The sequence below is a fragment of the Fundulus heteroclitus genome, unplaced genomic scaffold (assembly GCF_011125445.2).
Source record: "Fundulus heteroclitus isolate FHET01 unplaced genomic scaffold, MU-UCD_Fhet_4.1 scaffold_37, whole genome shotgun sequence".
NCBI classification, from domain to species: Eukaryota; Metazoa; Chordata; class Actinopteri; order Cyprinodontiformes; family Fundulidae; genus Fundulus; species Fundulus heteroclitus.
The window spans coordinates 891,882-904,060 of record NW_023396781.1 but is presented as its reverse complement, the minus strand read 5'-3'; the positions used below and the strand labels follow the sequence as shown (position 1 = coordinate 904,060).

Sequence of the window (12,179 nt, the reverse complement as noted above, 5' to 3'; positions counted from 1 at the left end):
AGAAAAAATTGTCAGTGGCTTGAATCTTTTGCAGGATCTCTTTGATTTTTAAGAAGAATTTTTTATGTTCATTAAGGAATGTAAATACATTAGCGTAAAAGCAAAGCATTTTTTTTTTTTAGTTTAAAGTGACAGATAAGGCAAGTCTGAAATATTTTCTGTTCAATAATATAATGTAAATGAATACTAAATTACTAGAGGATTAGCTAATCTCTGATGCCTTATGGTAAATGTTGTAATTCTTTTTTCTTCCACTCACTAGGTTGGAAAAGATGATTTGGAGACAAGTAAACCCACCCAAGTAAACACCAAAGCTCAGCTGAGTCACCCATTGGTCAACCAGTACAGTCTGACTTTAGGTCAGGACCTCGGGCAGCATGACACCAAGTCTCTCATCAAGTGTGTGGAAACTCTCTCTTTCATTGTTCGCGATGCTGCCCACGTCACCCCAGACAACTTTGAGCTATGTGTTCGAGCCATACGCGTGTTTGTGGAGGCTAGCCTTAATGGAGGTGAGACCCTGAAATATGATTGAGTGGTTGTCAGAAATGGTTTCTAACATTGTCTTGTAACACTCTGGGCTTCTTTCCTATAGAGATATTGCAGGTTCTGTCAACTTATTTTATTAGTTTTATTAGTCACTTTTCATAAACACAAAAAAATGTAGGCCTAATAGGAAAAAGCATGGGAGCTCTCTGTCAGCCCTTTGCAGCTGAACGAAAACCACACCCTCCAACAAACACTTTGGGTCGTATAATGAAAACGTTTGTACGTATTAAAACAGGTACAAAGTGATTCGTTTTTACAAAGCTGATCTCAAACCAGGAGCAAAGCAGTTTGTGTTCCTAAAATGAGCAGAGCTGTGAGAACAAACTTGTTTGAATACCTTCATGAATATGCAGATTGAATGCTAATGACCAAACTGTGTAGATTTATGGGAGCTGAAACTGAGAATTGGGAGAGAGGCGGTATTGATTTTCATGCACTTAAACCCGGGTAAAATAATACCAAACCTTATCCTAATCATTGTGGCATGCTTGTAAATAAACAAAGTTGAATATCAACTGCTTCCTAGGAAGAGCATTCAGGCTGTAAAGACGTTAAACCCCTGAAATACAGTATTTTACCATTCTGGACTGAGTCAGTGAAAGGAGGGTAGGGGGAGGTGTAGGTGTTTGTGTTATTCTGGGAGGTGTGGTCATTCTAGAACAGCGAGTCCACGAGTTATCCATAACACCTATTATTCCAATGTGGTCTCTGTGACTTCCATCCATTTTCTCTACCTTTAGAGAAGCTCTGCTCAGCTGTCAAATTTGACATGACCACCGTATTGTGCAATTATACATTGTTGAAAGTTGTTTGATGTTTAATAAATAACTCTCTGTCTGTTAGTTATTGTCCGGTGAGCTGATATCAGGACAATAGTTGAAAGGGATGATTCGAGCACTGGCAATCTTTTAACAGCAAACTCTGCACACATGTAGAATAAGGAGTGACAACTTCTCTTTAAGTTCAAGAATTTATTAACATAAATAAAATGAACATCCAGAGAGCATCACTATATGATGCAGTTTATCTGAATTAACACTATATTTCAATCAACAAATCCTGTCTACAAGGCTATTGAAACTTAATTTTGCTTAGTAGTTTTAGTTAAGATAAAAAGAAAGAAGCTAAGCTAAGGAACTATGTATACACAGAAACCAAAAGATAAAACAAAATGGTGACCATCATCTGAGTAATTCAGTGAATCCTGGTTTACTGCAGATCTGAGTTAAAGAACCAAAGTTAATCTTAAAAAACATAGAATGAGTTAAAGGCATACTATGCAACATTTTTCAGTTAATGAATGTGTTCCATACCGTTTTGGATGATTAAATGAGTCATTTCAGGTTGAACTAAGGTTTTCTCGGCCGCCCTGGTGGTCTGTGGGGGAAATACCACACTTGCAATTGCAGGAGCACTCGGCCCGCACTCACAGGCTCAGTAGTCTCGTGTGCATCGCGAGAGTCGGTCTTGCTTTACGGCGAGAACTGCTACACGCCCCCAGTGAAAGGCATGCTCATTGCTAGATTTGTGCAGTTATCATGGCGGAACCAGCGAGAAAACAGCGAAAGCCCATGTTGGAGCAGGCAAGAAAGAGGAAAATGGCTCTGGACAGAGAGAAGAGTCCTACACGGGTGAACATCGGGCAAGGTTTTTCAGAATGGCGAGAACTAAAAGAAAAAGAAGGCTGCAAGGCTGACGCAGACCTCGCGTTTCTGCTGATGCGATTGTAAGTAACATTGTAGGGTTTCCCTAACGCTACCGCCTCGCCAACATTCCACAAAAAATAAATAAAAAAAACTAACTCCATATGCGCGCAAAGCTTGTCTCCCCCGCTCTGCCGGTTGCGCAAAGCTTGTCTCCACCCCTGCTCCGCTCATCCGGTAAGCAAATTCCTAGGAGAAACAGTGCATTGGAATGGTTTCTCTCTCTCTGTGTGCATGTTCATACTTTCACTGTGTTAGTAGACATGGTGATTTGTTTCGTTCGCCTGTCTGCTAAGCTCAAAACAACCGCGCCTGGCTTGACGGAGAAACCAGTAGAACAGATGAGCATATTTACGACAGTGCACTTTTACTTTCGCCCTCTGGGGGGAGCCTCGCTGGAAAATCAACCCCGGTTGCATAGTATACCTTTAAATTAGCTTAACTAATTCAGAAAAACATTTGATGTGTTGCAACCCATTCACAATCCAAATCTTCAGTTAAACAAAACATTTGATAAAATAACATTTTATTTGAGTTAAAGAACCAAAGTTCACCTTAAATAACATGTAATGAGCTTAAATTAGCTTAACTAATTCAGAACATTATTCGCTAAAATCGGTTACTTCTAAAGTTATACAAAACGGCTTTAACTCGACATTATTATTTCATATTAATGCGGTAATAACCAGGGCTCTCAACTCTGCGAATGATCCATTCACTGCTCTGTCCATGCGTAAAGACGCAGCGTTGAACCCGTGTGCTTCAAGTATTGCAACTGAGGGGAAAATGTCAGACCACATAGGCTTGATCAGAATCACAATCAAGTTTAATTGCCAACTAGGTTTGCACTTACAAGGAATTTGACTTGGTGTTGATGGTGCAGACAAAAAATAAGAATACAGTAAAATAAAAAGTAAAAAGGATATATATACAGAAGCAATATACACTTAGCAAACTGCGCGTTAATGTAACGCAGAAGCTTGTAAGTCCTGAACGGGGGAGAGAGACAGTGTCCAGTTTCACGGGCGGCTCTTGGCCTTGTTCATAAGGCCGGTAGCAGATGGTAAAAAACTGTTCTTGTGGTGTGAGGTTTTGGTCCTGATGGACCGCAGCCTCCTGCCAGAGGGAAGTGACTGAAATAGTCTGTGACTGGGGTGCGAGGGATTAGCCACAATCTTCCCTGCACGCCTCAGGGTCCTGGAGGCGTACAGGTCCTGGAGAGATGGAAGATTGCAGCCAATCACCTTCTCTGCAGACCTGATGACACGCTGCAGTCTGCCTTTGTCCTTAGCGGTGGCACCAGCGTACCAGATGGTGATGGAGGAGGTGAGGATGGACTCAATGATTGAGGAGTAGAACTTCACCATCATTGTCCTTGGCCAGGTTGAATTTCTTCAGCTGCCGTAGGAAGTACATCCTCTGCTGGGCTTTCTTGGTGAGGGAGTTGATGTTCAGCTCCCACTTTAGGTCCTGGGAGATGATAGTTCCCAGGAAGCGGAAAGAAAAAAAACAGCGCACCAACACACCGTGGCAGCCGTCCGCGGCGCCATCTCCACTCAACTGATGAAACTCATCCTCATTCACCAATGAGGTTTAGATCTACACTAATAAACAAACCCATAGATTAATGTGTAACAGTGTAATAATACGGTCAATAACTTAAAACTGCTTTATTTTAATCACTATTACTTGAAAAACATTGTTTCTCTGCCGAACCTGTCGGTGCCTCGTGTGAGTTCGGCTCACTTTAGCCATCCAAGGAAGAGCAGTGGAAAGCAAAGGATAGCTGCTTAGCAGCAGCAGACATGCAGCTCTGGGCTAGCCGAAATGTGGTCGGGGTAGGCATTCTTTACTTCAGCAGCTGGTTGCGCAGAAATTAGACTGCAAACTTAGCTCCGATTCTAGTCGGCAGTTTCTCCGATGCCAGTCAGGTCCTCCGAACGAAGAGAGATTTCTCCCCTGTGCTGGCTTGTAGGGCTTGAGCCCCATGTGAGGCCCGCATGGCTGCTCCTCCAGAGCCCCAGGAAGAAAATGTGAAGAGTCTGAGTAGTGGTCTAGGCTCATAGTAGGGAATCCCTGCTGTGAGGGGCTATCTCTGTGTGGGTGTGAAATTCCTTGCTCACAATCCATTTTAATTCCTCCCCCATGTCACATGTTGCCAATTCAATCTGATTTAATTTTCTCATCATAGCTTTAATGGCATAACAAACATCACTGATACACGAACCAGTAAAATAATGATCAACGGGGATAAATCTGATTTGTAAGCTGTAATATTTTCTTATTAAAGTGAGACATAAAAAAAGTTCTGTTTTGCAGAACGTCTGCTGACAAAACCTTTTTTTCTTTATTTGAAAGAATAATTATTATTCTCTCTAAGACAACATTTAACAGAAGAAATTCTCCATTCATTAAGAATGGTTTTGTGCATCCTGGGTGTCTGGAGTGATTATGTAAAGGATTTGAGCTTCCTCTTTCTTTGACAGCAGCTCCCAAAATGCCAGCAGTAGATGCAATTTACTCATTTCACTGGGGCAGACCAAATCTGTGTTCTACTTGTTATCCTCTAGAGATAAAATCTCCGAAAACCATGTGTAACACGCCCACTTTTTGCTCTCACAGTTTAACGCAATTTAGCGGTCCTTTGGGAACTTTAAAAATCATGCCCATATTGTGCCAAATAGTAAGGAGGAAAGGATACAGTTAACAGAAATAGATTAGCCCTCCGGTTCTCAAAAATTGTTCAATAAACCTGAGCTAATCTCCTGACTGTCATGGTTTTTAGGTGTTTGGCCCACATGCAGAACACAGTCGGGAGATAACAAGATGTTTAAGATGTTTATTTAGGCTGATAAACACGTATAAATGCTCACAGGGTGAGCCGCAGACAATGATCGGGACATTGGGATCAAAAGTACTGCAGGAGAGAAAGGGACAGATTAACGAGAGCAAGTCCGGGAATCTACGCTGCGTGAAGCTCTGTTTACCGCCAGGTATGGAGAACCTGTCCAGGGGAGGTGGAGTGGAAGAACGGACTCGGCAGTTCTCTTACTCTTGGTGGAACTAGGTGACTGAGCGACAGGTAAACTGGCAGGTGGTACAAAGGTGTGGAGTCTGAGCAGCACCACAGCAGAGAGCAGGAACGGAGAGCAGCTGAAGGAACTGGGGTGAATCCAGGGACGGGGACTCTTGTCCGGCTTGGTAACACCAAGAGGGCTCGAGGGGAATGTCAGAGCAGGATCTGAGCAGCGGGGATTCAGGAGCCAGTCTTCAGCGCTAGGAGAAGCGACAAATCACTAGAAAGGACAGGCTTGAATTGAGAGACATGGAAAGTTGGGTGAACACGAGAATGTGGGGGCAGACGGAGTCGAACGGCAGACAGTAAACTTCTTAGCAGAGGGGTGGGTGAGGACGTTTTTGGAGGAGAGCCAGACCCTCTGACTGGGGTGGTATTGTGGAGCTGGGGTCCTGCGTTGATCAGCAAACCTTCTGTTCTGCTCTGCGGTTTGTTGAAGAGCAGTGATGGTTGAGTTCCAGTTCTGACGGCAATGGAGTATGTATTGTTGCATTGAATTGCCAGGGATCTGGACTTCATCAGACGGTAGGAGAGGTGGCTGATTTCCCAGAGCTATTTCGAATGGCGAGTGACCAGTTGAAGTGGAGACGTGTGAGTTTAGGGCGTACTCTACCCAGGGCAAGTACTTGTTCCAGTCAGAAGGGGATGAGGAGGTGAGCCAATGAAGAGTGGTTTCTAGTTGTTGATTCATTCTTTCGTTCTGTCCATTAGTCTGAGGGTGATATCTAGAGGTGAGGGTGTAACGGGCTCCGAGAGCAGAACAGCAATGCTTCCAGACTTGTGAAACAAACTAGTGACCCCGGTCAGAGAGGATGTCGCAGAGGATACCATGGAGTCTGAAGACGTGTTCAATGAGAAGTTGAGCAGTCTGAAAGGCATTAGGCAGTCTTCTGACGGAGATGAGACGGCAGGACTTAGAGAACCGGTCTACTACTGTTAGGATGGCTGTCATTCCTTCAGAGGATCGGAGACTGGTGACGAAATCTAATGCAATGTGGGACCAAGGGCATTTTGGTACCGGAAGCGGATTCAAGAGTCCAATGGGGGGTCTATTTGATGGTTTATTCTGGGCGGAGAACTTAGAGTCGTGGCACCAGCGGAGAACATCAGGACGGACAGAACTCGGAACATAGGTGAGGCCAGCGGGTCCGGTTCCAGGATCAGGTTCATCTTGCAAGGCTTGGGTGATGCGATCTTCCAGCTCCCAACAGAGGGCACCAAAGGTGCAGGTGGGTGACAGGATGGGAGCAGGTTCCTTCTCCAAGTCTTGTGGAGCATACAGTTGGGACAGGGCGTCAGGTTTAATGTTTCTGGAGCCAGGACGATAGGTGATGGATAGGTTGAAGCGAGAGAAAAAAAGGGACCAGCGAGTCTGTCGGGATTGAGTTGTCTGGCGTACTGCAGGTAAGCCAGGTTTTTGTGGTCCGTCCAAATGATTATGGGCTGCTCGGACGATGGCACAGTCACAGGGATGATGTGGTGGCAATGACTCTGCTTTACTTTTACTAAAGACCTGGCGCAGATCATGATAGATCTCAGGAACCAAACTAAGGTCAATTGAGTCCTCGCACTTAAGAGGATTCAGAAGGATGACTAGTGGGTAGGGCGGACTGAAGACAGCGCAAATGACAGACTGGTGACCAGGATTCTAGACGTCGCTCAGCCCAGTTAAGGTGAGGATTGTGCTTCTGCAACCACGCCAAACCCAACACAACCGGGGAACGCTTAGCCGGAAAAACAAAAATCAGAATAACCTCTCTATGGTTACCCCCAAATAATCACCTCCAGAGGTCTTGTCTGATGGGTGATCTGGGTTAGACGCCCTCCATCCAGGGATGAAACCTGAAGGGGCGTAGACGAAGGAACTGTCTCTATCCGAGACTGAGACACTAGCTTCTGGTGAATTAAGTTAAAGTCTGAACCAGAATTGACCAGTGCAGAAAGATTAAGGCTGTCTTGAGCCGTGACAATGGTTGCACAAAGACAAAAACGAGGTGACGCGGGCACACTAGAAGGAATGGGGTACGAGAATCTGCCTCGGTCCGTCGACTTCCCCATTACAGGCGACGGACCCGGTCTTTTGGCCGTACCGGGCATAAATTAACAAAATGCTCTGGTGCTCCGCAATAAAGGTATTGATTAGCTTCTATACGTTGTTGTCGTTGTTCCGGTGTGAGATGGACCTGGCCGATCTGCATAGGCTTAGGGGGAGACGGTGGAGCTACCATGGGTCGGGGTGGAATTAGCCCGTGTGTTAGCAGAACCGAATGACGTGCAGTCTTATCTGACCGAACCCGACCTCTGCTAAGTAACCGGGCATCGAGACGAACAGCAAGCCCGACTAGATCTTCCAAGGAGTTGGGCTCCTCGACGCGAGCCAACTCATCCTCTGTTGCAACTAAGGCTTGAAAAACACAGTCTTTAATGGTCGTGCCTCCCAACCCGCAGCTGCAGCAAATGCACGAAATCTGAAATGCGGCGTCCTCGCTTCCCTAACGTTAATAGTTGTTTGGACTGCTGTACGGGATCAGCTTTGGCTGCAAAAACGGTATAAAAATTCATTGACAAACTCGTCAAATGTGCAGCCAAATGATTGGCAGTTTGGGAAGTGAGTTGCAGCCCATCTAAGAGCTCTTCCTGATAACAGCCGTAACACAAATGAGATTTTAGCCTCATCTAAGGCGAATGTACGAGGGGACACTGCCTAAATAACTGCGGGAGAGAAAGGAACAGATTAACGAGAGCAAGTGCGGGAATCTACGCTGCGTGAAGCTCTGCTTACCGCCAGGTGTGGAGAACTTGTCCGGGGGAGGTAGAGTGGAAGAACAGACTCGACAGTTCTCTTACTCTTGGTGGAACTAGGTGACTGAGCGACAGGTAAGCTGGCAGGTGGAACAAAGGCGTGGAGTCCGAGCAGCACCACAGCAGAGAGCAGGAACAGAGAGCAGCTGAAGGAACCGGGGTGAATCCAGGGCTGGATCTCTTGTCCGGCTTGGTAACACCAAGAGGGCTCGAGGGGAATGCCAGAGCAGGATCTGAGCGGCGGGGATTCAGTCTTGAGCGCTAGGAGAAGCGGCCGGTGAGTAATCCAAAGAACGAAACGAACTATGAGAAACAGAGGACAAAGGTTAGCACAGGGTATCTGGAATATCTGAGACAGAGGAACGAGGAACTGTCGAAGGACAGTGGCCACTAAGTGTACCACAACAGTTTAACCATCAGGCATCCTTCAGCTGAGTGCAACCTGCTTTTAAGCTCCAGCCCGAGCTGCCGAAACGAGCTGCAGGTGTGCACCACGCCCACCTGTCAACTACAGTCACCTGTGAGGGAAAAAGAGTAGAGAACAGGCCGTGCAGACAGCACAGCCTGCAGAATCCTGACACTATCAGGGTTATTTTCTAATTCATAACACATTTCCTCTTTTTGTTTTGTGAATAAAAACAAGAAAAAAATCACCATGTGGTCAGTGTTGTCTTGTAATAACATGATTACTTAGATTACAACAGAGGACTGAGCTACAAGATGGTGGATCTAGTAGATTACAGTTATCTGAGAAAATGTCTACTTTGAAGTCAGGTCGTTTCCCTGCTTAGCAGATGAAAAAGAATTGGCATGAAACAGTGGAGTCTGGGACTCTATTGCCCAGGAGGATGGTTCACAATAGAAGAAACTGGTTCCACAATAGAACTCTAAATTTCAAAGTAAAATTGTTTACCTTTAACAATTGAATCCCAAGCTATGAATGTATATCAACCCTTGGGAGAATTTTTTTCAGATACTTGTTTCTATATTAACATAATCTGTACAAGTTTCAGTAGCTTTAACAAAATTAATATTAAAATAAGTCCCATCCATCCATTGTCTTCCGCTTATCCAGGGCCGGGTCACGGGGGTAGCAGCTTCAGTAGGGAGGCCTCCCCAGCCACTTGGTCCAGCTCCTCTGGGGGTATACCAAGACGTTCCCAGGCCAGCTGAGAGACATAGTCCTCCAGTGTGTCCTGGGTCTCCCTCTGGGTCCCCTCCCGGTGGGATGTGCCCGGAACACCTCTCCAGGGAGGCGTCCAGGAGGCATCCTAACCAGATGCCCAAGCCACCTCAACTGGCTCCTCTCGACGTGGAGGAGCAGCGGCTCAACTCTGAGTCCTCCCCGGATGACTAAGCTCCCCACCCTATCTCTAAGGGAGAGCCCAGACACACTACGGAGAAAACTAATTTCGGCCACTTGTATCCAGGATCTCGTTCTTTCGGTCATGACCCAAAGCTAATGACCATAGATGAGGGTAGGAACATAGATCGACCGGTAAATCGAGAGTTTCGCCTTTTGGCTCAGCTCTCTCTTCACTACAACAGTAAATAAATCCCTGTTTTCACAATTTAATCAGGTCACTGGGCACCGGAACCACACATTAAAAAAGTATACCCTTTATTTAACATTTTTGCTTAACAACAGATTTTTACTGTATTAAATTAGTAAAATATTTTGTAGAGTTTGAGGTACTTCTGATTTCCTGTCTGTCCAGTGGGGAAATATTGATAGCTGGCCCTAGGAAAACCACAAAAGACTGAGGAGATTACCCTGTATAATTCTCTCTAAATACAGGAGTAGAAAAAGGTTGTTTTTTTTTCAGACTCCACAGATCAGACTCGTATGTTCTGTCTTTCAGTTGAGTTTAAAACTTATGTGTTGTACAAATAAGCCCAAAATTATTTATACCCATATCAGACATAGGTTTACATTCTTTGACACTTGTTTCTTGTTCGTTTTAAATTACTAATAAAAAACTTGTAAAAGGACTATCAATAATGTAATTTGTTTTGTTTACATTTTATTTAAAAAAAACGTCCATCAATCTAATCTACAGCTTTGTCCACTGATTATTTATTTAAAAAAAATATTAAGGACTCCAAAATACCATACCATACCATTTTATTTCTAGAGTACTTGAAAAACAACAGAAGGTGGCCAAAGTGCAAAAGACAAATATATAAAAATATGTACAAAAAAGACACTATAAAGTCAACAAAAAGAAAGAAGAAAGAAAATGTTGATATTTCTTCCAGTCAATAGGAACATGTTGGTAAAATTAAAAGATTATGTAATATTTAGGCCCGAGCAGCAAAGCGCTGCAAAGGCCTATGGTTTCTGTATTGTTTATTATTATTATTAGGCCCGAGCAGCTAAGTGCTGCGAAGGCCTATTGTTTCTGTATTGTTTCTTATTATTATTATTAGGCCCGAGCAGCTAAGCGCTGAGAAGGCCTATTGTTTCTGTAGTGTTAATTATTATTATTCTGTCCCCCTAAAGAGGGGCCTTTTTGGGGACTTTATCATATTCAAAAACTCACCAAACTTGGCGGATGCATGAACACTGTTTAAAAATGTTATATTTTAAGGTTGTCACAAAAATCTAAAGAAAAATGCCTCAACTGCGCCACCTAGCAATTTTCAAAGGACCCTTTGCTATTCACTTTCTTCATCGTAGAGACATGAAATTTGGTACAGTTGTAGAGCCGTAAAAGACGCTCAGAATTTACAATTAATGTCATAGTGCAAGTATCACAGGAAGTTGGCCATTTTAGATTGAAGGTCTGAGTTTGACCCCATTTTTGACGTTTACAGCATTTGTATTTGATCGAAGAACTAAAAAGATTTGGTTAACTTTTCACATGAAGCTGGATTAAGAGTTAGTAAAATACCTTTGATTAAATTGGTATACTAATGTTTAATCCAGGGATGTCAAACGTACAGCCGACGGGCCGTATCCGGCCCGCTGAACGATTTAGTCCGGCCCGGTGGCCAAATGCATTATCATTATTCAACGGCTTTATCTCCTCACTGCATCGACCAATCTGCACCAGAGTCGTGGGGGAGCACTGGTGAACGCGTTCGTGTGAATCGCCCGATGGCTGGGCAGGGAAAATGCGCGAAAGCTTCTGGGGTGGCTTGCGGCCGGTGGTGCGCAAACCCCCGTTGTGGCCGATAGGCCAGTGCGGCGCTTGGCTGCGAGGGCCAATCGACGTCGCTTGCGGCTTTAATTTTGTTTGGTTTTCTAACTGTTGACTAGTGGTGTGCCTAACAATTTGCTTAGCGATTATCCTAATTATTATTTTTTAGGTTACTCTCTTGTGAGTAATGGCAATGAAAATATTTTCACCAAAATAAAAACAATTCTCTGATATTTCATATTGTAAAACTAGATTTCTTTTTTTTTTTCTTGCATGTAGTTAAGGCAGTTCTGTCACAAAAAATACTTGGTCAAATTCAGTCAAATGTACAATCTCGACCAAAAATATAAAATAAGTCAAAGAAAAAAAGTTCAACACATTTTACAAATAAATTAAAATTATGTAAAATTCAAGTCACTCAATCTCTAAATTTCTTTGTGAAGATAACACCCCATATCATCTTAAAAATGCTACAGAAGACTAAAGATAAAGAACAAGATCTGCCTTCCATCACTGCTTCTTAGCAAATAGGGTATAGTACATCTCAAAATGGTTAAAACATAATCCCTTAGATGAGCCCTGGCTAGACACTGAATAGAAAATATTTGATATCGAGACCTCTGATTTGCCATTTATAAGCTCAAACATAAAACGGCACATATGCTTTAAAAATATCAATATCAGCTTTTCTCTGACAGCATGGTGGGATTTTCTTCAGATGACAGGGTCATCACTTATCCCGTGCACCCGTACTCCCATCTGGAATAATCCTGACATCCAATAAAAAAATAATAAGATAAACTATTTTCCTCACTGTAAGAGTAAAGGTACCCCTGGCAAAAATAATTTTTTAGAATATCAAGAAATTAAACCTGTAATAAAAATAAATCCAAGCTTGTTAAAGGT

General features: G+C 43.7%; 1 protein-coding gene across 3 annotated transcripts in view; it reads left to right on the top strand.

The window, feature by feature from the left end:
- Positions 1–12,179, top strand: part of gbf1 (golgi brefeldin A resistant guanine nucleotide exchange factor 1) — a 237,306-nt gene that overhangs the window by 205,775 nt on the left and 19,352 nt on the right. For all 3 annotated transcript variants that reach the window (XM_036130640.1, XM_036130638.1, XM_036130639.1), the window contains one exon: positions 263–512. In XM_036130640.1, the coding sequence (XP_035986533.1) occupies positions 263–512 (250 nt within the window). The remainder of the gene's footprint in view (positions 1–262; positions 513–12,179) is intronic.